Source organism: Ananas comosus, linkage group 6, assembly GCF_001540865.1.
Source record: "Ananas comosus cultivar F153 linkage group 6, ASM154086v1, whole genome shotgun sequence".
In the NCBI taxonomy this organism is placed as follows: domain Eukaryota; kingdom Viridiplantae; phylum Streptophyta; class Magnoliopsida; order Poales; family Bromeliaceae; genus Ananas; species Ananas comosus.
In genome coordinates, this window is record NC_033626.1 from 563775 (window position 1) to 587929 (window position 24155).

At 36.7% G+C, this 24155-nt stretch overlaps 1 protein-coding gene and 1 long non-coding RNA gene across 3 annotated transcripts; both read left to right on the forward strand.

Moving 5' to 3' along the window:
- Positions 5865–7176, forward strand: LOC109711681 (probable CCR4-associated factor 1 homolog 7). Its single transcript, XM_020234833.1, has one exon. The coding sequence runs from the start codon at positions 6185–6187 to the stop codon at positions 7013–7015; it is 831 nt and encodes a 276-aa protein (XP_020090422.1). The 5' UTR covers positions 5865–6184; the 3' UTR covers positions 7016–7176.
- On the forward strand, positions 16394–23926 carry LOC109712216. 2 transcript variants are annotated; one of them, XR_002216797.1, is made up of 2 exons: positions 16394–22842; positions 23150–23926. It is a non-coding gene; the product is annotated as an uncharacterized LOC109712216 (long non-coding RNA). The 2 variants fall into 2 exon arrangements; XR_002216796.1 differs by having other exon boundaries at positions 23173–23926.

A 24155-nucleotide genomic window follows, 5' to 3' on the forward strand; every position in this document is an offset into this window, starting at 1 on the left:
AAAGTAATTTCAAAAATGGCTGAAGTGGGGGAATAATTTTTTTTGTAATAATTGAAAGATCAGGAAAAGCTGACCAAGCACATGCGAGTCCCCATGTTCTCACTCACCAGTCACCAAACAAAAAGATAAATATGGGAAAAAAAGAAAAAAAGAAAAAAAAAGGAAACAGAGAAAAAATAAAGCAGAAAAAAAAAAAGGAAAAGTGAGTCCCATATAAAGCCAAGTGACTAAGCACATGGACTATACTCATCACCCAATAAGTTGTTAATTTGTCCTTGTAACACCTTTTAGTGATTGTTTTGTTATTTTGGATCTCAAACTATGTTACAAGCACAATTATAAGCAAGTTCAAATTTTTATTAAACTGCTGTAGTTGTATCTACATGTTATATTTAGACCAGCAAATTAAAATTTAACTGCTGCATTTCGAGCTGCATTCAAATTAGGAGCAGTTGAAAATGCTGCGGTTGTAGGGTAATAACATACAGAAGATAATGTTACCTACCTTATAAGATTTTAAGACATAAAAATAGATCTTTATAATATACTTTCATCATTTTATATATTAAAATAATAAAATTCGTAGGCGACAGAAAACGAATTTGTGTATCTCATCGCTTTTGCTAATATACAACCACCAAACGAGAAAAATGTAAATATAATTGTTGTATTTTCAACATCATGCATCTTTAATTATATTATATTTTTTAATAATATTTGTAAATCATAATCAAACTCGCCCTTAAATATTATTTCCGTGCTAAGAGCGATCTGTGAAATTTTTAAAAGAAAATAGTATATATGCACTCTATATGTAGAGTGTAAATTTTTCATGAACCTAGTTAAGGGTTTAGATAATTTTTGAGATTTTTGGTATTAAATAATAATATGAGTAGTAAGTAAATATTAGTTTTTAAATGACTAAGATATAAGATTTACGCCGTATATATAGAGAGAGTCTTCTATATAGCCACTTTGTCACCAATTTTTTAACCAATTAAATTTTTTTATGAAAAAAAATACAATATAAATATTTTTCTAAAAATTATGATGGCGTAAGTGAATTCTAGGAATTAAATAAGATAGGTTGAAGACACCATATTATCTATGTGATTGCAATATTTTAGACCTTATATATAGAGAGTTCGGCTATTATAATCTTATGAGTATAGATATTTTTATACTCATAAGTTTTGGGCAGTTAATGATAGTGGTCCCGAATTAGAATAATTGTGGTCCCTTAGGGTTAAGTAAATGGTTGGTTGAACAATATGAGCTAATAGATGAAAATAGTTAAAGAGGTAGATATAGCGGTCAAAAACTTATAAGTACAAAAAGGTTTATATTCATAGAGTATAGTAGTACTAGCTATATATATATATATAGAGAGAGAGAGAGAGAGAGAGAGAGAGAGAGAGAGAGAGAGTCCGACTGAGATACTATCGATAGCACTAAGCTAGCGTTTGGTGTTATCAAGTTTTCTGCCGTTGATTTAACCATTTGACTATTTTCACCGTTAGATTATACTATTAAACCAATAACTCACTCAATCCTAGAGGACCCACATCATTCTAATCGTACATTTTTTCATTCAAGAGTCGAAAACCTAATAACACCAATAATTTGGTGCTATTGATAATATTCCCGTCTAGGTCTATATATATACACACACTACTATATTGTAATAGTACCAAGCACTTTATGCTATTAGGTTTTCAGCTCTTGAATAAAGAGATGTGCATTTAAAATGATAGTGGTCCCTGATTTGGATAACAGTAATCCTCTAGGATTGAATGTGCAGTTGGTTGAATAATATGATATAATGAATGAAAATGATCAAAAGAATAAATCTAACGGTAGGAAATTTGATAGCACCAAGCATTTAGTACTATCGGCAATATGGTAACCGGACTCTCTCTATTAGTGTATATAGATATGTATGTGTGCAAGTAACATTACTCAATTTCAAAACGAATATTCATTAGCTTACTATGCGCACATAATTGAAGGAATCTAAACTTAGACATAATAATAATTTGGATATAAAGAGATAAAGCACTACACATAATTTTACTTTTAATTTTGACAAGCCATATGATCTTTTCCATGGAAACTTCAAATTGGACTTGTGTTGCACTGATGTCTTTGTCCGAACCAGATCTGATGATCCAAGGACATTTCCTCTGCGTACCACAAACAAGAATCTAAAAAATAAAATAAACTAAAAAGTTTTAATTAACAAACCTTTTTTCTTTTTTTCTCCAATTTAAGATAAGGACACATGTTGACTCATTAATGATGGATCTACACGTCCAAATGCAGCGTCCGTTTCATTATTATTATTATTATGGCTTTTACAAAGCAAGTTGCTGTGAAAGTTTACTGAGTGTTGTACGTCTCCTAACAATTATAGGAATAGGAGGACAAAAAATAAAAAAAAAAAAAGTTTGATAGTTTTGTGCATATTTAAGAATTGTTTGGCCTGATTATAGCTTACTTAGAAATTATTAAAATATTTTTTAACGACATTTTGATACTGGAAAAGCATAAACTTCGAAGAAGCGAAAAAAAAAAAAAAAAAAAGAGGTTGCGAATATTTGCTAGTACAATTTCAAGTACTCCACGTACACGCCGATTGTGAGTTCTGTGAGCGCGACTTCGCTTCTCATTTTATCAAAATCAAATGACTGATTTACTGTACAATTGTTAGCGGAAGTTCGACTAATCTCGCGATTCTACTGCGAAAACAAACAACATCACTTATGACTTTCTCAAAGTCGATCATGAGCTCAATGTTTAAGATCAACGAAAACAAACAGATCCTCAGCTGTGCTCTTTTAGTATTAATGCACGAAAAACCAAACCTCTCCAAAAAAAAATTAGTAATTGATACATCAAGAGCAGTTTTTAATAGTACCAAATCAGATATATTATATCCAATAATAATTTAAACTTCTTCACTCCGGATATATTAGGTAAATTATAATTTGCTCCCATATGATTTAACATGTTTTAATTTTTACTCCCTATGCTTTAAAAAATATATTTAACCTTTTTGCTTACCATGCCTTAAAAAATAATTAAGTTATAATTTTTTAAAATATATTATAATAATAATAATAAAGTAAAAAATATGATAGGAACTCGTGCATCATGTGTGTCGCCAAATTTTGCAAAATTTTGTGATATATATATATATATATATATCTCTGATTCTATGGACGTGGTCTCACTTTCCAACGCGCATTTTAGCACTTTACCCCACCACTCATCATTTATTTACAATTTTTCTAAAAATTATATTTGTTGTCCTTTTCGGAGTACACCATCCAATGTTCATAAGGAACCATAGCCCATTGGAATGGAATATCTCATGTGGGACCCAAAATAATAACTATAATAATAATAATAATAAAACAAAATAATAATTAGATAGAGAGGAATTTAATAAATAAATAAACAAACAAATAGTGTTTCTAAGGGTGCAATGCACCATCATCATTAATTTTGTTGTTTAAAAAAAGCCAACATTCTATTGTGTAGTGAGAGGCCAGATTGAATGAGGATAAGCTCGAAATGACGTGGGGTCGGATTGGACTGAATCGTGTTCGAAAATGGCGCAAGGTTGGTTCGACTAAGTTACAATTGATATCCGTAAGCAACGTATTTATATAGTTTAAATAAATTGATCGTATCTTTTTAACAGCTAGAGTTTCGATTGTCGCACGCTACGAATTTATGTATGTGCTCGGGGAGAGGATTGTTGGTTTAATGGAGCCAGCATCCTGCGCTGTGGTGGCCGGTGAGAAACCAAATTGAGTCGAAACATGTTCGACATGACGGAAGGTCAAATTGAGCTGAGTCAATTCGAAATAGCATATCGAAATCCGTTGGCGCTTTACCTATATGCTAAAGTGAATTGTTTATATCTTTTTGACAACTCGAATTTTTCGGATTAACAATTAACGCCAACGATCTGACAAACTTTAGTAGCAATTTTTTATTTTTTAAAAAATTAAATACGATAAATTCATTATATATTGTGTTTCGCATTTTATTTTTCTACAATTTATCGTATATTGAATTTTAAAAATATTTAAAATTTTATTCCGAATATGTCAACGCCCTTGTCATCCCTGTTTCCAATGGTAATTTTTGTTGGAATTAATATTAAATTAAATTTTAAGTTATATTTTTTTTATTCGTCACATATTCGAGGCGGATAAGAGTAGGTTAATTTTTATATATTTGAATCGAGCTCTCAACTGAAATTTAGTTCATATGATTTTAATTTTTTTCTTATTTTCATATCCGTATTTACTCTCACTCAAATCATTCTTATCGTAGAATCACAACCGTCCATTATAAGTGTTCCAATTTATTATAGATCTAGCATTTTCTTTTTTACGCACCCTAATTAGTAATAATCAAATTAGTTTAAATTAATAAAGCAAATTAATTTAAAATTTGAAATTAAGTTGAATAAACTAAAAAGCTCCACGTCACTCTCGCGAGGCTCGAGGTGACCAAAGTCGGTACCTTCTCCGCGGGCCCCGCCACGTTCGAAAACCAAACGGACACGTGTCGCGTTATGAATGGAGAGACGACGAGGGCCCACGCTCCTCGCTCAGCCTGTTGGATCGCGACGCGTGGGCTTTAAATATCGGGCGTAACCGACACCAGCAGTTCACCGCACCGTTGCTCGCCCGTGCTCTCCATTGCTTTCTAAAGTAAAATTTACGGAGAAGTCCCTGTAATATATTAAATTCTTATTTGATTCTTATTTTAATTGTGAAGGGCTACAAATGCTGCACTGATACACTTGTTGAAAAACATTTTACCTTTTTCTTGAGAAAATAATCATTTTACATTCTATTTTTGTAAAATAAATTAATTTGATATATAATTTTGAACAAAGTCTAAAAGTTTATTTCATGAATGAATTAAATTATATTTACAGATCAGATATTAAAGATTAGTATATGTCAAAGTTTGATGTTGATCTATTTGTTATGATTTTTGCGATAAAATTTTTACTAAGTTATAAATATATATGGTGTGAAAATAATTAAATACAGTGAATTACAAAAAGGACCTGTTTAATAGAACGCAATGAATGTTAGAAACTGAAATAATGATCTTTATAACTTTTTAAATTCTTGATTGGTATTTTGATGCATTGTATATGATGATAAAAAATGATAAGAGGTTCTTTTTTGTTTATTTATTTTTGTAATGAAATATTACGCATATCATATTTTTTTTATTAATATGTAATTTCTGTTGTCTTATTGAAACCAAAAAATTATATTTCCACATGCTATCATCCCGACTCCTTTCGATCTAACATTGTTGGCGCTTTTTTAATATTAACGACCCATTTGGTATTGAAATCAGTCTAACACTTAATGCAGTTATATATTACATATCGTAATCGACTCATTGCAATACACCGAATATAATATTACGTACCAAAATAAATATCATATATCTGACTGAACAAAATTTTGATAAGAATTGTCCCACTAATATGAAAGACGATCACATTCACTGTTCAGCTGCTTTGAAATTCGTGCTAATTTATGTGATAAAATAGTAAATATGATAGTCTCGCGTCGAGAACAGTCAGTATTAAAATTTTATTCTTTTTTTTTATCGTATGTAGCGCAATTTTATCACAATTCAAAACAGAGGACGAGAGGTGTAAAGACATATAGCGATTATTTGTGTTTTTGAGTGGGGACATGTGTTTTTGAGTGGGGACAAAAAAGTGAAAATTCCAGGGAGGGAGTTGATATAAAGGAATAGTACAGGGGCTTATCCGCGCAATTTTACCTCCCCTTCTCCTCTTCTAATTCCTCGCCGCCCCAATCCTCGTCATTTCACCTCTCTCTCTTTATCGCTCTTTCGACTCTTCTTCGCTTCACCTTCCTCTCGCCGACGCCGATGCGATTTTGAAAACGAGTAAACCCTAGCTCAGGGGAACGACGACGACGTTCTCCGCATCCTCATCATCGCCCACCCCCTTTGACCCCGCGCATCCCCCCTTCAAAATCCCCACAAACCCTAGTTTCCTCTCCCCAGATCCACGCCGATCGTGCCCGAATCCCCCCTCGCCCGCGCTAGATCCGTGCTCTCCGTCCCCGATTCCTAGGGTTTCCGCGAGGTTTTGGATGGTCCGGAGATGTCGAGCGCGATCCTGCCGAAGAACGAGACGGTGCAGATCCGCGAGGTGTGGGGCGAGAACCTCGAGTCGGAGTTCGCCCTGATCCGCGACATCGTCGACGAGTTCCCGTACGTGGCGATGGACACGGAGTTCCCCGGGATCGTCCTCCGCCCCCTCGGGAGCTTCAAGACCAACTCCGACTTCAACTACGCCACCCTCAAGGCCAACGTCGACCTGCTCAAGCTCATCCAGCTCGGCCTCACCTTCTCCGACGCCGCCGGCAACCTCCCCACCTGCGGCACCGGCCGCGGCTGCGTCTGGCAGTTCAATTTCCGCGAGTTCGACGCCCACCGCGACGTCTACGCCTCCGACTCCATCGAGCTCCTCCGCCAGAGCGGCATCGACTTCAAGAAGAACAACGAGAAGGGCATCGACGCCCACCGCTTCGCCGAGCTGCTCATGTCGTCCGGCATCGTGCTCAACGACTCCGTCCACTGGGTCACCTTCCACAGCGGCTACGACTTCGGCTACCTCCTCAAGCTCCTCACTTGCCAGAACCTCCCCGACACCCAGGCCGGCTTCTTCGCCCTCATCAAGATCTACTTCCCCATGGTCTACGACATCAAGCACCTCATGAAGTTCTGCAACAGCCTCCACGGGGGCCTCAACAAGCTCGCCGAATTGCTCGAAGTCGAGCGCGTCGGGATCTGCCACCAGGCCGGGTCCGATAGCTTGCTCACGTCCTGTACCTTCAGGAAGTTGAAGGAGTCGTTCTTCAACGGCTCCACCGAAAAGTACGCCGGCGTGTTGTATGGTCTCGGTGTGGAGAATGGGTTGAACACTCATTGAGTGGGGAAAAAAAGGAGAAAACTTTATTCTAATAAAATATGAATTAATGAAAAGATAGTCTGTTTGGTGAAAATATATTTCTCATTTCCGTGTCGATTTGTTCGTTTTGGTGCAATTTGCTTTAGATATGTTAATTAGATGCGCAAAGGCATTGGCTTTAATTGATTCTATGGTCTACTTCTTATTGGGCTGAATTAGGTATTAATCCTCACGAGTTCAATTGTTCGAGTTTTATGACAATTCTCTAGGATATTCTGGTTAAGTTTAGATAATACACTAGTGCCACTATAAATTAGTTAAACATTTCATACAGATATTTTCCTTTTACAGAGTGGTATACCTTATAGGTAAGTTTGTTACTTCATTCTATTTGATCTCTTTAAATAAGCTTTTTAGCTTTTTTTTGTTTTAGGATTTAGGATAACCAATTGTTTAGGGTCGTAAATGATGAGTGTCTTTGTTTTTTCTTGTTTTTTGAGAGCAATGATGAGTGCTTATGTTTCTTCACTTTTAAGTATGTTCTCTTTCTCTGTTTGATGCTTTTCATCATTATGCATGTGTGTGATTAATTTGCATTGTTTTTTCTTTTTACCAAGTGAAAAATTTTATGTTGTTCTGCTGTACTTCAACCGGGCTTAAGTTATTTGAATTCTTGGCGAATGCATTTTATGTTTGTATCTTTCGCTGTTACTTTTCCGCATCCTGACATAGAATGCCAGGTACTGTTCTGAGACAGTGCCACACTGAATTCCTTAGTTTCAGCTGAATATGTTGTATCTTTACTTTCATAGTTTAAGATTCTTTTGGAAGCTATCCATTTTTTATTTCATCAGAATTTCATGTTTAAATTTGTTGTTGCTCATCTTAAATTCTCGGACCAATACTTTTATCCTTGTGTGCTTATGCGTATCTTAAGCAAAGCAAGAGGGCGTCTACCTTCTCCCAATTGCATCAAAAAATGGATGACTCTAGATTTATCAATGTTAGTGTTATTCTCTACGTTAAGTTCCTTAGTCACCAAATAAGGCAACGTAGGAAGAGCTGCATATCGCAAAGTATTAAGCCGCATTAATTGTAAAATATAGATTTCAAGCTTGAAATGGCAAGAAAGGTATAACTTTGCTTCTCAACCTGTGTTACTTTTGTTCTGTTGTTCAGGGTTCTTTTGTTTTTTTTTTAGTTTATTGGGATTCTTGTTTTTGATTCTAGGAAGAAGGTCGGAGTCCGTCTTCTGTGAGAGTAACCATACTTATATCTGATTGTAATGTTTGAACATATGGTCCCTTTCGTGCTTATTTATTGAAGTATTGGTGGGTGCGTCTCTGCGGGAAAATCTGAAAGAGGAGTGACTAGATGGAGCGAGTGATTCTGAATTACCTGGATCTCATTCCAATCAGTGATTACTATTATTAGGCTAGTTGGATGGGAGTATGTTATGTACACTTTGCTAGAAAACATGAAGAGTGATGTCCTCAAAGTGTCATGCTTCATTTTTATGCCGTGGACTATGACAACTTCTTTGTTGATAGAATTCCTGATACTGTTACATGGTTTTCTATTTAATTGAGGATCTAATATTGCTGCAAGTGTAACTGTTTGAAGAGCCACTTAGGGAAGGATCTGAAGATGAAATGGTTATTAAGAGGTTATCGAGAGTTTGATACTTTGGAGCATCATGTTTGTTACCTGTGTTGTGCATGCCAGTGAGAGATAGATCTTTGTCAAGAGCTTTTCGTATCATTTAAAACTTTCGCATGATTTTTCATTTAATGGAGATGCTACTGCTGCTGGTAACTATATCAGTTACTTATTAATTCAGTGTTTGACATTGAGCTTCGTTTGGTTCTTTTACAGTGTTCGACATTGAGCTTCGTTTGGTTCTTTTGCTTAACTGTAAAGTATAAAGGAGATGCAACACTAAATTATGCTTTCATCATCTTTTTTCCGTACGCAAACTAATCCTTGTCTAAAGACTTTCCTAGAGGATAGCTCCTGAGTTGTGCAAGCCTTAATGTGTGTTTAGTTTATTTAACTACTAATATCACTTGCAAGTTTTATCGCAAGTCACCCCTTTATTACCTGGTGTTGCTTCGGTAGAACTTTGACGCTGCGACTAAAGAGAGAGGTGATGTTTGGTTGACATTCTGGCTGGTAATATGTTTTTCTTCTGTCTTCAAGTTGTGCACTTATTGTTGTGAGACTACTGGAATGAAGAGAGGATGACGACAAATCTGACAATTTGATGTCTCAATTGCAAGTTCAATTGCTTCTGATGCCAAAATGGTACTTTGCTAGTGAGCTGGTATTGAATTTTTTCTTCTTTTCTTCGCAGAGGTAATTATCATACGTACTCGCCTTCGAGATTTGTTCGCATGTGGATAAAATCATGTATTTGCTGCTTCTGCTTCCATGGGCTTATGCCCAAAGTGCTTCTTCTGATAGCTTCATATTATATGCCTGTTATAAGTCTATGAGCATCATTGAATGTGGATGTAGCTGCTACTAAAGAATCCTGTCTAGAAGTTGGCTCATGTACTGCAACATCTGATGTTTCTGGTGCAGTATTGGGTTTTTTTATATTCATGATTTTTCCTTTTTTTTTCTTTTTTTTTGTGTGTTTCACTTCACGGCGACCGCACTATTTAGCGGCTTTCACTGCTGTTTGGTGTTATTCGGATTCCTTATTTTTATTGCATGCATGTTTTCGCTTCGCTGATGTTGTTTTCGTATCTGCAAGACTTGGTTATTTCAATTTCCTCTTTATTAGGTATTTGTTGCTATTGTTTGTTTTTCTGTTTCTTTTTTTTTTTTTTCCAATTGTAGAACTCCATTCATTTTCTTTTCCTTCGGTTGCCAAAACTTCGCAGATTGGATGATAATATTTTAAGCTCTTTAAATAATTTAAATTCATTATTTTTAACAAAATTATTTATGATTTTAATTTAATGAATGGTTAACTCAATCGTTTAAAATTAATTGGCAACTGTACAGCATTAAATCTGACACTTCACGATTTCCGAGGCGGTTGGGGGCAATGATGAAGAAAGGGGAAGAGAGGAGGGGCATTTCCGTCAATGTAACTTTTCTGATCACGCACGAACAACGACGAGCGAGAAAGAGGGGAAGGGCAATTTTGGAAATTCGTGTAGTCGGATTATTCTAGATTCTTGATCACGGCCCTCCGTTACCCATCCAACGGCTTTGATTCGCCATGAAAACACTAAATAAAACCAACGAGCCCTACGCCCACCTCTTTGTCTTCTTCGTCGTCTTCTTCTTCCCCAGAAACCCTAATTCGGAGGTAGCGCGTTCTCTCTCTCTCTCGCTCGCTATTTGAGCAGCAATGGCGGAGGAGGAGCGTGTTCTCCATGCGATCCCTCATCTCATCTCATCTCTCTCTCTCTCTCTCTCTCTCTCTCTCTCTCTCTATTTTCGCAACAATGGCGGAGGAGGAGCGTGGTCTCCATGCGACCCCTCGCCTCGTCCACCTCATCGCGCGTCCGCATACGACGCCGACTATGAGGCAACAAGCTACTGCTATGAACCCTAGTATCCTCGGTGGGTGCGGTGGCCGGAGGGCCTAGCGCCGCCGCGGCGCACCGGGAGGGGTTTGAAGCCAAATCCTAGACCTGGTCCACCGCGCCATCCGTGGACCGAGCCAATCGGATCGCATCCTGTGGAAATTGTATGTAAGCGTTGCACTATTCTTTCTTTTCCTCATCACAATGAACATATCCTTCAAAAATTTTCATTCATTTTCTTTTTTCCCCAATGGATCATGAAAAAAGAAAGGGTAAACTTCAAATTGCCCCCCGTGTTTTAGCTCATTTTTACTTTGCCACTCCGTGATTCCAAAAGTTTTACTCTTTTTTGCTCCCCTGTGGTTTATAGCTCATTTTCCATTTAGGGTCCGTTTGGTTCAACGTAAAACTGTGAAAGATAATTTTCGGTGGAAAAGAAATTTCGATGGAAAAAAAAACGCTCTTTAACGTTTTATTTGTAGGGGAAAAAAGGAGCTTTCCAATGCTTGTTTGATTGAAAGAAAAAATTTGAATGAAAAATAATTTTAAATATTTTTGTTCTGTTATATTATGTATCATTATTTATATAAATAATTATCATATTATATTTATATAATTAATATTTATATCTATATATATTAGTATAATCATCATCATCATCATCATCTATATGTATTCCAGCCTAGTTCTATAATATATAATAACATGGATATAATATATAAATATGAGGCCCGCTACAGTGCTATCAATAGCACCAAACACTTGATGTTACCAAATTTTTCTCCATTAGATCTATCCCTTCGACTAGTTCCACTCCTTAGATCATATTGTTCTACCAACCACTCACTAAACTCTAGAGGGATCACTGTCATTATAACCGCACATCCTTCATCGAAGAGCCGAAAAACTGATAGTACCTATAACTTGGTGCTATTAATAGTATTCTTGCCTAGTTCTATATATATATATATATATATATATATATATATAAAGAGGGTAAGAGACCATCATCCTCCAGAGAGTTTTCGTTCTCCGCCGAAAAACAGCGGAAAACGGAAACTTCAAATTTTCCATTTACGGCTCAATTCTCTCTCTACTGATGTTGGCATGGCAGCTGGGTGGCCTGCTGTTGGGCAGGCTTGCTGCAGCTACACAGTCGTTACGAGAGTGGAATCTCTGTTGATCTTTTCATCTCTCTACCTTTAACATCTTTCTCACTTGCTGTTCTTTTTTCTGTTTTATTTGGGGGGTTTCAGTTTGATTTATTGCATATATTTTTTCTTAAAATTTTGATTTTGACTTTTCAACTCAAATTGTTGGATGAACAATTTAGTATTTGAATCATACTTTCCCTATTTTTTGGAGCTTTTTGAGTATCAATAAATCAATTCTGTTGGATAAATTTCTTCTTCACTATTTATTTGGTGAGGGAAAAGGGATGGCATTACTTTGAGCGTTGCTTTTGTTCTACATCGTTGAACTTACGAACATGCCACATCGGCCATTAAAATAGTCATTTTGTCCAGGTAATCTGAGCATTGCTTTTGTTTTCTTTCCTTCCCTTTTGCTGAGAAAATCGAAGGTATTATTGGAAGCTCGTCATATATTCGTTATCGTTTTGTTCTTGGTATTACCATTTTACCATTTTATCAATTTGTATTTGTTTCTTGTGAATTCTTTGATGATCATTTTGTTTTTCGAACTTTGAAATTAGGTTTTTTTTTTCTTTCCACTCTCTCTTGTTGCATTCACTGGTTCTTTTCCACTGAAACAGAGCAAAAGTTTCTTTCCCTCAAAAAAAAATCCAAGGTGCCTGCTGGATTTCTCTTAGAAAGAAGAAGAAGAAGAAGAAGAGGACAAAAGAAAAAAAAAGAAAAAGAAAGAGAGCAAATGTGTCCCCTTTGGCCATTTTCTGCAGGAAAAGAAAAACAAAGGCCTTCTTTCAACATGACCTTAGTTGAGGGGCTTGTTCCCAGGATTCCTCCTTGCCTGGGGCTGCAGGGCAGGGAAATTGCATTGCCACTTTAGCGGCTCTCTGTACATTTTCGCCTGAATGGCTTTGTCCTTGAACCAAATGCTGCCTGGTTGTTGGCCAGAGAGGAAGTAGTTTGCCATTTCTGCAACTCTTGCAGGCTGATGACTCTCTCTCTCTCTCTCTCTCTCTCTCTCTCTCTCTCTCTCTCAAAATGAGGGACGGAACTTGCAAAATCGCAAAACTGGTGGATTTTTTATGCAAATTGGCCTTTCTTCAACTCTAGAAATAGACTTTTCTATTTTTAATTACCTTTGTAATTTTATGGATTCTTTACATGCAGAAGAGAGCAAAAGTTTCTTTCAAAAACTAAAAGGCAGGCAACATGTTCATATCGTTATCGTCGCAGCCGTTACCCTTTTCCCCATTTTTGGCAAGTTAAAAAAAAAGACTTTGCGACATGGACTAAGTTGAGGGGCTTATTTTCAGAATTTCTCCACCCCTGGGGCTCGAGGATAGGTGAATTGCAGCCTCGGTAAAGGGGGTCTCCATGCATTTTTACCTAAATTGCCTTATTCTAGAACCAAATTCTGCCTGGTTGTTGGCCAGAGAGGAAGTGGACCTGCATTTCGGCTACTCTTGTAGGCTGATGACTCTCTCTCTCTCTCTCTCTCTCTCTCTATATATATATATATATATATCATATTGCCCGGACTGGTATTTTGTGCAAGGTGATGGTGATGAATGCTACATGATTGTGACTTTCTGCGGAAAGTCCTTCAGTGTGATCGACTATATATATATATATATGCGAATGTAAAGTTGAGCTACAATCAATAGTAGCAACCACTAAACCTAAACTCTGGACCCTAGACCCTATTGATCCATGGGTCAAAAACTTGGTCGCGGCCGCCACTTTGCTACTATCAATAGTATTTTAGCCCCACAATAAATTTATACATCTATATGAATTCTCTTTCTCTTATGTGTTACTCTTTTGGGTAAACTTCAAATACCACCCCTATGGTTTCGCACTTTCTCACTTTAGTAACCCTGTGGATTAAAGTGTATTAAGTTAGTATCCTGTGGTTTCATTTTTCTCTTTTCGCCTGCTCCTCCGTTAACATTTCGTTAAATTATATACAAAATATGCTTTCTTCAAAATATTTTTTCCCTTCTTTTCCTTCTTGGAGGCGATGATGATAAACACCGCATCACTGCAATTTTGTGAGAAGATGTGCTATTCTCATGCAATGCCATTATTTTTCTCTTTCCATATGTGTGCATGTACGCACACACGTTCATATATATATATATATATATACACATCTATTTCTTGGACCTGGTTCACCACATTTGTTTACTACCCAATGAAATGCTTGATTCTTTGGCGATGTTGGCTGGGCAGCTGGATGGCCTTCAACTTGCAGGCAATGGCTGCAGCTACATCTCCAGTGTTAGACTGGTGTATATGATTAATTTTTCCTTTGGTGTTAAATCTGAGCCTCCGTCAATCTTTTGCACTTTTTGCTCTCTCTTGTTGCATTCACTGGTTCTTTACCACTGAAACTGAGCAAAAGTTAATCCGCAAAAAAAAAAAAAAAAAAATTCAAGGTGCCTACTGGATTTCTCTTAGAAAGAAGAAGAAGAAGAGGACAAAAGAGAAAAAAAGAGAGCAAATGTGTTCCCTTTGGCCATTTTCTGCAGGAAAAGAAAAACAAAGGTCTTCTTTTAACATGACTTTAGTTGAGGGGCTTTTTCCCAGGATTCCTCCATGCCTGGGGCTGCAGGGCAGGGAAATTGCATTGCCACTTTAGCGGCTCTCTGTACATTTTCGCCTGAATTGCTTTGTCCTCTAACCAAATGTTGCCTGGTTGTTGGCCAGAGAGGAAGTAGTTTGCAATTTCTGCAACTCGTGTAGGCTGATGACTCTCTCTCTCTCTCTCTCTCAAAAGAGGGACCGAACTTGCAAAATCTCAAAACTGGTGGATTTTTTATGCAAATTGGCCTTTCTTAAACTTTAGAAATAGAATTTTCTATTTTTACTTACCTTTGTAATTTTATGGATTCTTTACATGCAGAAGAGAGCAGAAGTTTTTTCAAAAACTAAAGGCAGGGAACATGTCCGTATCGTTATTGTTGCTGCTGTTACCCTTTTGGCCATTTTTGGCAAGTTGAAAAAAAAGACTTTGCGACATGGCCATAGTTGAGGGGCTTTTTCAGAATTTCTCCACCCCTGGGGCTTGAGGATAGGTGAATTGCAGCCCCGGTAAAGGGGGTCTCCATGCATTTTTACCTAAATTGCCTTATTCTAGAACAAATTCTACCTGGTTTTTGGCCAGAGAGGAAGTAGACCGGCATTTCTGCTACTCTTTTAGGCTGATGACTCTCTCTCTCTCTCTCTCTCTCTCTCTCTCTCTCTCTCTCTATATATATATATATATATATATATGGGTTAATTTCATACAGCTCCCTGCAAATAATATCTCTCTCTCTCCCTCTCATACTGCCTGGACTGGTATTTTGTGCAAGGTGATGGCAATGAATTCCACATGATTGTGACTTTCTGCGGAAAGTNCAAAAAAAATAACAGCTAATATTAGTGTTAATGATAAAAATAACAAAAACTAATACATATGTGACACTATGTTCAATAATAAAGGATCTTAGAACTTACTATGAGTCCAAATTTGCACCTAAAAACCCTTAACGGGTACCGGATCCAACCCGACCCGATAGTTACCTACACCGCCTTTTCTTTTCCCCCTATAAATACCCTCGAACCCGGGAGTCTTCGTTTCCCCGCTCCCCTACTCCCGTTCGGGTTTTTTAGTCCAATAGTCTTCTCCTAAAATTTTATTCTAAAAATAGACCTGTTAAATTTTTATTTATAAACATAGTCCTATAAAAGCGATGAATGGTTCACCGCTTTTAAATACGGTGAACCATTCACCGTTTTTTTTTTTTTTCTCACTTTTTTCTATATGTTGGTTTGTATTTGTTTCCTTTTGCTTTGATTTTTTTTTGGTTACTTTAAGCGGTTCTTCTCTTCTTGTTTTCTTTCCAATTCCCTTGATCCAAACCTGAGCGACTGCTGTATTTAGCAGCTTGTTACGAGAAGTCTGCAAGGGTATTTGTGCAGTTCCGCACTCTGCAGGGATATATATATATATATATATATATATATATATATATATATATATATATATATATATATGCGAACATTCATCTTCATTTCGGATAGTGTCTCTCAGTGTATCGAAGGTTTTATTACAACCAAAAGGTGGTTCTAGAGGTAGCATCGCTCTTCATTTATTATATATTGCTATCTGCATTGCCGAACTCAAAAAATAAGGTAAGATAAATAATAAATTGGTTGAAGGGAAAGTTACCTGTTCATATTATCTAATTTCGACGTTTTGCTGACCCAGGGGCCTAAATGTATATTGAAGTTACATTATTTTTCAGTCGGTACATATGTATAATTTGATTGCTATATATATATGTAAGAGAGAGAGAGATAGAGAGAGAGAGATGAGAGAGAGAGAGAGGTCCGGCTTACTCTGCATATCAATAGCACCAAGCGCTTGGTGCTACTAAGTCTTTGGCGTTAGATCTACCCCATCTGTTAGATCATACTATTCACCAACCAACCCTCTAACCTAGGCGCGACATGTGTTCATCTAATCACATCCCTTATTCAGAGGCCGGAAAAGCTAATACACAATGAGTTAGGTGCATTGAATAGTTATAGAGCCACTATGTATTGATTATATTATATTATATATATATATATCTATTATATATATATAATTATAATATATATATTATTGGAGGCTAGAGTTCAAGCACGATGAATAGTGCTTGCTCACTGTTTGAAAGCAGCCAAGATCGCTATATATATATATATATATATATATATATATGTGCATGTATAGTTGAGCTACTATCAATAGTAGCAACCACTGAACCCTAAACTCTGGACCCTAGACCCTATTGATCCAAGGGTCAAAAAGTTGGTCGCTGCCACCACTTTGCTACTATCAATAGTATTTTCGCCCCACTATAAATATATACATCTATACAAATTTTCTTTCTGTTATGTGTTACTCTTTTGGGTAAACTTCAAATACCATCCCTGTGGTTTCGCACTTTCTCACTTTGGTACTATGTGGTTTAAAGTTGAGCTACTATCAATAGTAGCAACCACTAAACCCTAAACTCTGGACCCTAGACCCTATTGATCCAAGGGTCAAAAGTTGGTCGCAGCCACCACTTTGCTACTATCAATAGTATTTTAGCCCCACTATAAATATATACATCTATATAAATTCTCTTTCTGTCATGTGTTACTCATTTGGGTAAACTTCAAATACCATCCCTGTGGTTTCACACTTTCTCACTTTGGTACTATGTGGTTTAAAGTGTATTAATTTAGTACCTTGTGGTTCGATTTTTCTCTTTTTGCCAGCTCCCCCGTTAACATTTTGTTACATTATATACAAAATATGCTTTCTTACAAATTTTTTTTCTTTCTTTTCCTTGGAGGCGATGATGATAAACACCGCATCACTGCAATTTTGTGAGAAGATATGCTATTCTCATGCAATGCCATTCTCTTTCTTTCTTTCTTTCTTTCTTTTTCTTTCCATATGTGTGCATGTACACACACACACACACACACATTCATATATATATATATATATATACATCTATTTCTTGCACCCGGCTCACCACATTTGTTTACGACCCAATGAAATGCTTGTTTCTTTGGTGATGTTGGCTGGGCAGCTGGATGGCCTTCAACCGTGCAGGCAATGGCTGCAGCTACATCTCCAGTGTTAGACTGGTGTATATGATTAATTTTTCCTTTGGTGTTAAATCTGAGCCTCCGTTAATCTTTTGCACCTCCATTGTTTTTCTATCAACATTACGAGTTCTTGAACTTTTAGTCAAGTTTCATTTTGGTCCTCAAACTAGCTGTTGCTCTTCTGGGCCGATGACCCTCTCCCTCTATTTATTCGCCTGGTCTTTCTCTCGGGGAGAAATGGTTACCTGGCATCATGTCAAACGGATTAGCTGTCGAATACCAATTCTATTTGGAATAACTGTGACAGAGAATACTCTTTACAAGAAATTTGTTGCTTCCACCTGGTGCACTACATCAACCGTGTTAACAGGACTTGTGGATGGCCTGGTGCTGTGCAGGCAACACCTGCAACTACTTGCTAAGAGGTGGTCTTGGTTATATTTCTGCTGATAAAGACAGCCATGGGGGTTTATTTTGGCAAACAAGAGTCCATTTTCTTCTCCTCCCACCCTTTTTTCTATTAATTTTTTGTTTTTAAAAGAAAACATTGAAGTCTATACTCTCTTTCTTAAGGCATAAATTGCACTGTTGGTCCTTGAACTTTTGGCCGAAGTTTCATTTTGGTCCTGGTAAGTAAGCAGCTGCTCTTTCAGTTTCTCTCTCTCTCCCTCTCTCTCTCTCTCTCTCTCTCTCTCTCAGTTATTACCTGGACTCATATATACCTGTTGTTCTTAATATCTTAGACAGGAGTAGGCGGGGCAACTGGATGGCCTGCTGCTATGCAGGCAACAGCTGCAGCTACTGTCTAGGAGGGAAATTGCATTGTTAGTTCTCAAACTTCGAGTCAAGTTTCATTTTGGTTTTGGTAGGAGCTGCTGTTCTTCCGGGCTGGCTCTCTCTCTCTCTCTCTCAAACAATCTCAAGATAGCTTTTCGTAATTTTCTGAGGGGTAAATCTCATAGGACTTTCCTAACCTTTTACCGAAGTTTCAACGAAGTTTCAAGTGAGTCCCTAATCTTCTAATTGGTGTATTGAGGTCCTTAAACTGTTTCCCGAGTTTCAATTGAGTCTCTCTTTTCCTCTCCTCTCTTTCTCTAGTATTTAATAATGTGCCTCTTACTCGTGCCCAAACTACTTAGCCTTAGGGAATGGTCATGAAGACTATGACATACAACCTTCGTATATGCCTAAGCAGCGCACATGATGATGATTGTGTGGATTGCACAATCAGACATACTATATGGAAAAACCAAGTTAATATGATTGAGGCTATAGAGATACCTTTCTTTCCTCTGTTACTTCTTTAACAACTTTGGCAGCACAGGTTTTAGTTGTGATAAGGGAGACGAGGAACTTCTGCCCCTCCTTTTCTTGTCTTCCTGTGCTACAATTTTCTTGTGGAGTTGAAAACATTTCTCTTCTATTTTGCTCTATTATTCGGTTGTGTTTTTCCTCTGATTTTTTTTTTTTTTCGTTTTCCATTTTTCCATTTGATTCCCCCTTTTCACATTGAATAGTTTAATGAAGGGTAAATTACACTTTTGGTCCTCAAACTATGAGACGCGTGACACTTTGGTACTTATTTATGAACTTCGGAAATGGTTCGGTACTTATTCGATGGACCTCTTACATGTCCACATATTATAGGCCAAAAAACAACTGCCTGTAAGGGCAACTCTCTTTGTGACCTGTAGCAGTACTCTCTCTCAAATGAAGAGTTCTGTACACATTGTGCAGTGCAACTTTATTCCAATAGAGTTATATATATGTGGCACTGATAATATGATTGTTTGACTTGTTAGCCGAGTTTCTGGTGACTTTCTGAGGTACTCTAAATAATGCTCCGCCTTAGTAGATGCGAGACAGCCCTTCGGCTCGAAGGGAGATAATTGAGGCCGACGAAAAGAATTAACCGTCGGCTTAATGCCCTCTGTTCTTGTTCTTGTTCTTGTTCTTGTTCTTCTCTCTCTCTCTCTCTCTCTCTCTCTCTCTACATTTATCTATATTTATACCTATATGTGTATATTTGTTTAGGGACAATTGCCTATATACTTCTGAGCACATTCCTACTTTCATATATAGCCCTCAAAAACATGTATGCTGAAATGTACCCTTCTAACAATCCAAATTCTTTTCAATAAACCCTCAAAGCAGGGGTATCTGAGAAAACGAGGTCAAAGATAAAACTCTGTAATTTTTCAAGTTTGCAGAGGCAATTCTGCCATTTGTGTATATGTTTTGTATGTATGTGTATATTGCTTTCCGTGAGGCAATGAAGGTGATCACATCCTCGCGGCTGCAAATGTTGTGGGTATTGACTTTCGGAAATACTGGTCTATTGACTGCGTTCCATGCAATAATTTCTCCTATAGTTGAGGGGGTCTCTGTATGTTTTAACCTATAATTCTTTAACTATTTTGTCCCTTTTGCCTCGTGAAAATCACATCTTCTGGCCTAAGTGGGCTAACTCCAATTAAACATGTCTCTAGATGTTTGCTGGCTGGATTAGAATGCTATCAATATGCATCTGCTCTTCAATGGTGATGACTCTCTCTCTCTCTCTCTCTCTCTCTCTCTCTCTCTCTTTATCTTTTTCTTCTGTCAGAAAATTGTTTCCTGCTCTTAATGTACCATGTCATCCATTTACTTGTCAATTCTTTCTTTATTGATGTTGGCAGGGCAGCTGGATGGCCTTCTGTTTTGCAGGCCATTGCTGCAGCTACATTGTATTTATAAGGGTGGAATATATGTGGGTTTCTTTGCACCAAGTCTGAGCCTCGGTTGATCTTTTCATCCCTCTTATATGAAAAGGTTAAAATGTATAGAACTTGCCTAAATTATGCGCCATTTTGAATTGGCTACCCAATCTTTCAAAATCTTTCAAAATTTTGATTTTGCTATTTAGCCTTTCAATATGTTTGATTTGAGTCAGTCAACTATATTTTGACTTCAAAATTTAAGCTAATTACTTTAATGAATGTATAGTCGCGAGAATTGCATGAAGTATGCTAGCTAAACCTGCAAAAATAAAAGACGCATTCAAATTTTAAAGTTGAAGTGCTGTTGATTGACTCGAATTAAACAAATTGAAATGTTGGGTAGCAAAATCAAAATTTAAAAGATTGGACAGTCAACTCAAAATGATCAATAGTTTATTGAAGGTCTGTATGCTTTCACCATATAAAAACATCTTGCTTGTTTGCTTTTCTTTTTTCTATTTTATTTTGGGGTTTTGGTTTGGTTCATTGCATTTATTTTCTTAGTATGTTGATATTGGCTTTGTAACACAAATTGGTTTTTGACTTGTACTTCAGTTCTTCTTTCCTCTCCTTTTGCTGAGACAATGAAGTTATTATTTGAAGCTTTTCTTATTCTTTAACTTTTGTTCTTGATATTACCAGTTTATTAATTTGTATTTGTTTCTTGTGAATTCTTTGATGATCATTTTATATTGTTGAACTTCAAAATTAGGTCTCTATTTTTCCCCCTTAATTTCACTGATTCTTTACAACCGAAACTGAGCAAAAGTTTCTTTCAATAATAATAATAATAATAATGATACAGCGTAAGAGCCTACGGGATTTTTCTCAGCAAGAGAAGCTCTTCCCAGGATTTATCCACACGTGGGGCTGTGGTGCAGGGAAATCGCAGCGTCAGTTTGGAGGGTCTCCATGCATTTTTACCTTACTCGCCTTATTCTTGAGACAAATGATGCCTTGTTGTTGGCCTGAGATGGAGGAGACTGCCATATCTGCTACTCTTGTCGGATGATGACTCTCTCTCTCTCTCTCTCTCTCTCTCTCTCTCATATTACCTGGACTGGTATTTTGTGCAAGATGATGGCAATGACGCACGACATCTTTGTGACATGCTCCAGAAGTCCTTCAATTGCTGTTTGCCAGCCCATGACTTGTTTTCTCTACCCTTGGGCGTGGTGTTAGACTGTTGTCTTGCTCTCTCTCTCTCTCTCTCTCTCTCTCTCTCTCTCAACATTATGCATAGATACAAGGGCCAAAAAATTGATAGTAGCAACAACTTGCTATTATCAATAATATTGTAACTCTCTCTCTCTCTCTCTCTCTCTCTCTCTCTATGTATATATATATATATATATAGAACTAGGCTAGAATACTATTAATAGCACCAAGTCATTGGTGCTATTAGGTTTTCGGCCCCTTGGATAAAGGGATGTGCGAATGTGCGGTTAGCATGATTGTGATCCTTGGGTTTATTGAGTGGTTGGTGGAATAGTATGATCTAAAGGGTGGAAATGGTTAAAGAGGTAGATCTAATAGCGGAAAACCTGATAGCACCAAGTGCTTGGTGCTATTGATAGTATTGTAGCCGGACTCTGTGTGTGTGTGTGTGTGTGTGTGTGTTGTTTATCTGAAATAGTGTTGATAGTAAGTGAAGGCTGTTTGCTATTAACTTTTCAGCCCTTGGGTCAATATGATTCCACCTACCACTGCTAAACACTAGGCATCCGAGAGCTAAAAAGTAAACACTAAACCCTAAACCCTTCCTCTGTTCTTCTTTGCTCTCCCTTTTCCAAGGAAATCAAGGTACTAATTTGAAGCGTGGCTTTATCTTTATGTTTTTTCCTCAATTCTATTTGTTTATTGGTTTGTATTTGTTTTCTTTTGATTTATTGATTTTTTTATTTGAATAAACTTCAATTTTCCTCCCTGGTATGGCATATTTTCAATTTGGTGAATTAGAAGTTACTGTTTCATATATCTAATTGCACTTTTTTCGTCACCTGGGGCAAAGTAAGTATATGTGAATTTACAGATTTTGCAGTGGTATGATTTTGTAGGAATATGTTTCTCTTTCTTTAATGCCTAACTCTTTTTAGCAGGGGGTCTTCCAAATGGCATGGTTTCGTCAATTTTTTTTGTTCTTTTCCTTTCTGGAGGCAATGATGATAAACGCCACATCACAGAGTCGATAAATGCTACTAAACATCTGTAGTTTTTGGAATTGCTACATGCAATGCATTATCTCTCTTCATCTTTTTTTTTTTTTTCTTTTTCTTTGAATATGTGTGTATATATATATATTTCTTGCATCCGGTGCACCACATTTGTTTACAACCCAATGATATGCTTGTTTCTTTGGCGATGTTCGCTGGGCAGTTGGATGGCCTTCCACCGTGCAGGCAACCCCTGCAGCGACTTCACCATTGGTAGACTGGCGTATATGATTTATTTTACTTTCGGCGTTAAATCTGAGCCTCCATCGATCTTTTTTCGTCCCCCATTTGTGTTTCTATCAACTGGAAGACATATTGCAATTGTTCTGTTTCTTCTATTTATCTTTCTTGGTGTGAATTGATTGATTTTGAAGTTTTGATTTGATTGTTATCGATCCTCTATGGTGTGATTGTTACAAAGTAGATTTTTTCCCCCCTTTCTCATGAAAATTTTGTGATGCCGGCTGCTATGCTCGTCAGCTGTGAGCTACCTGCTGGTTGAGTTGCTTATATTGCGAGCAGTAATGCAAAGTATGCTGGATTTTATATAGGGTAAACTTCAAATATCATTCCTGCAGTTTCGCACTTCTACACTTAGTATTTTGTGTTTTAAAATGTATCAATTTAGTTTCTTGTGGTTTTATTTTTATTTTTATTTTTTTTCGCCAGCTCCTCTGTTAATATTTTGTTAAATTATATATAAAAAGCTTTAGATATCCTATCTAGGTTTATTGAATATTTATTTAAGTACTTTTTAGTTTTAATTTTGTTATTGATTTAACGAAAAATCTAGCAGAGGGGGATAATAAAAAGAGAAATAAAATCACGGGGTACTAAATCGACACATTTTAATCCACAGTTGGATGGCTTGTTGCTGTGCAGGCAACTGCTGTGGTTATTGTTGCCTTTGGTCAAGCACTTGAACATGGTGATTGCTGAGGTGTTTGAATCTAGTGTGGCAAATATGAGGTGATTCTCAGTTTATACCCCCTGTATTTTCGTTTAGGGTGTGTTTGATTACTCGTAAAAATGGTCAGAAAACTCCTTTCAGTCTGAAAATTTGTTTTCGTTCGTTTGTTGAGCTGTAAAATTGTTTTCCTTGTAAAACTTTTTTACATATTATTATAACTGGGCCTTTTTGTTTTCCGCCAAAACTTCGTGGAATTGTGGAAAACGTTTTGGCGGTATTGTGGAAAACGAAAAGCTCTTGCTGCAAAAAATAAATAAATAAATAAATAAAAACACCGGTGTGTATATGTGCACGGCAATTAAAAGATCATGCGGTCCACCCACTAAGAAACCAAATGTCTGAACCAAGTGCACCTACAAATACTAGAGATTATTGTATACTTGGTGTATTCATATATGTACACTATTTTCATCTAACATTTTTTTATAAATATATGTCTATTCCATTTTGTATACAGCAGTTGTTTAAAATTTAAAATTTGGGTAGTTAAATTGGGAGTACGAAATAAATTGGTGGTCTTTTGAAGCTGGTTGTGTGAGTTCATGGGTGTGCGAGAGGTGCACAAATAATTTTTTTTTTCTTGTGGATCTCCCACCAACAGTGTAATAGTAATGTGTATAGTATGTGTATAAAATAAAATGTATAATACTATTTCTACGCTATATAGGAAACATATATTATATAAATGGTTTTTTCTACATGTTTTCCTTTCAACCAAACAAACATTGTTGGAAAACTATTTTTTCTTTTCTACGAACCAATGTAAAATTTTTGTTCCACGAAAATTTTTTTTCACCGAATATATATATATTTTTTCCCAGTGTTACGTTGAACTAAACTTCTTGTTTAGTAAAAGTACCTAGGTGGCCTTTTTGTTTTCCTCCGCATTTTGGCC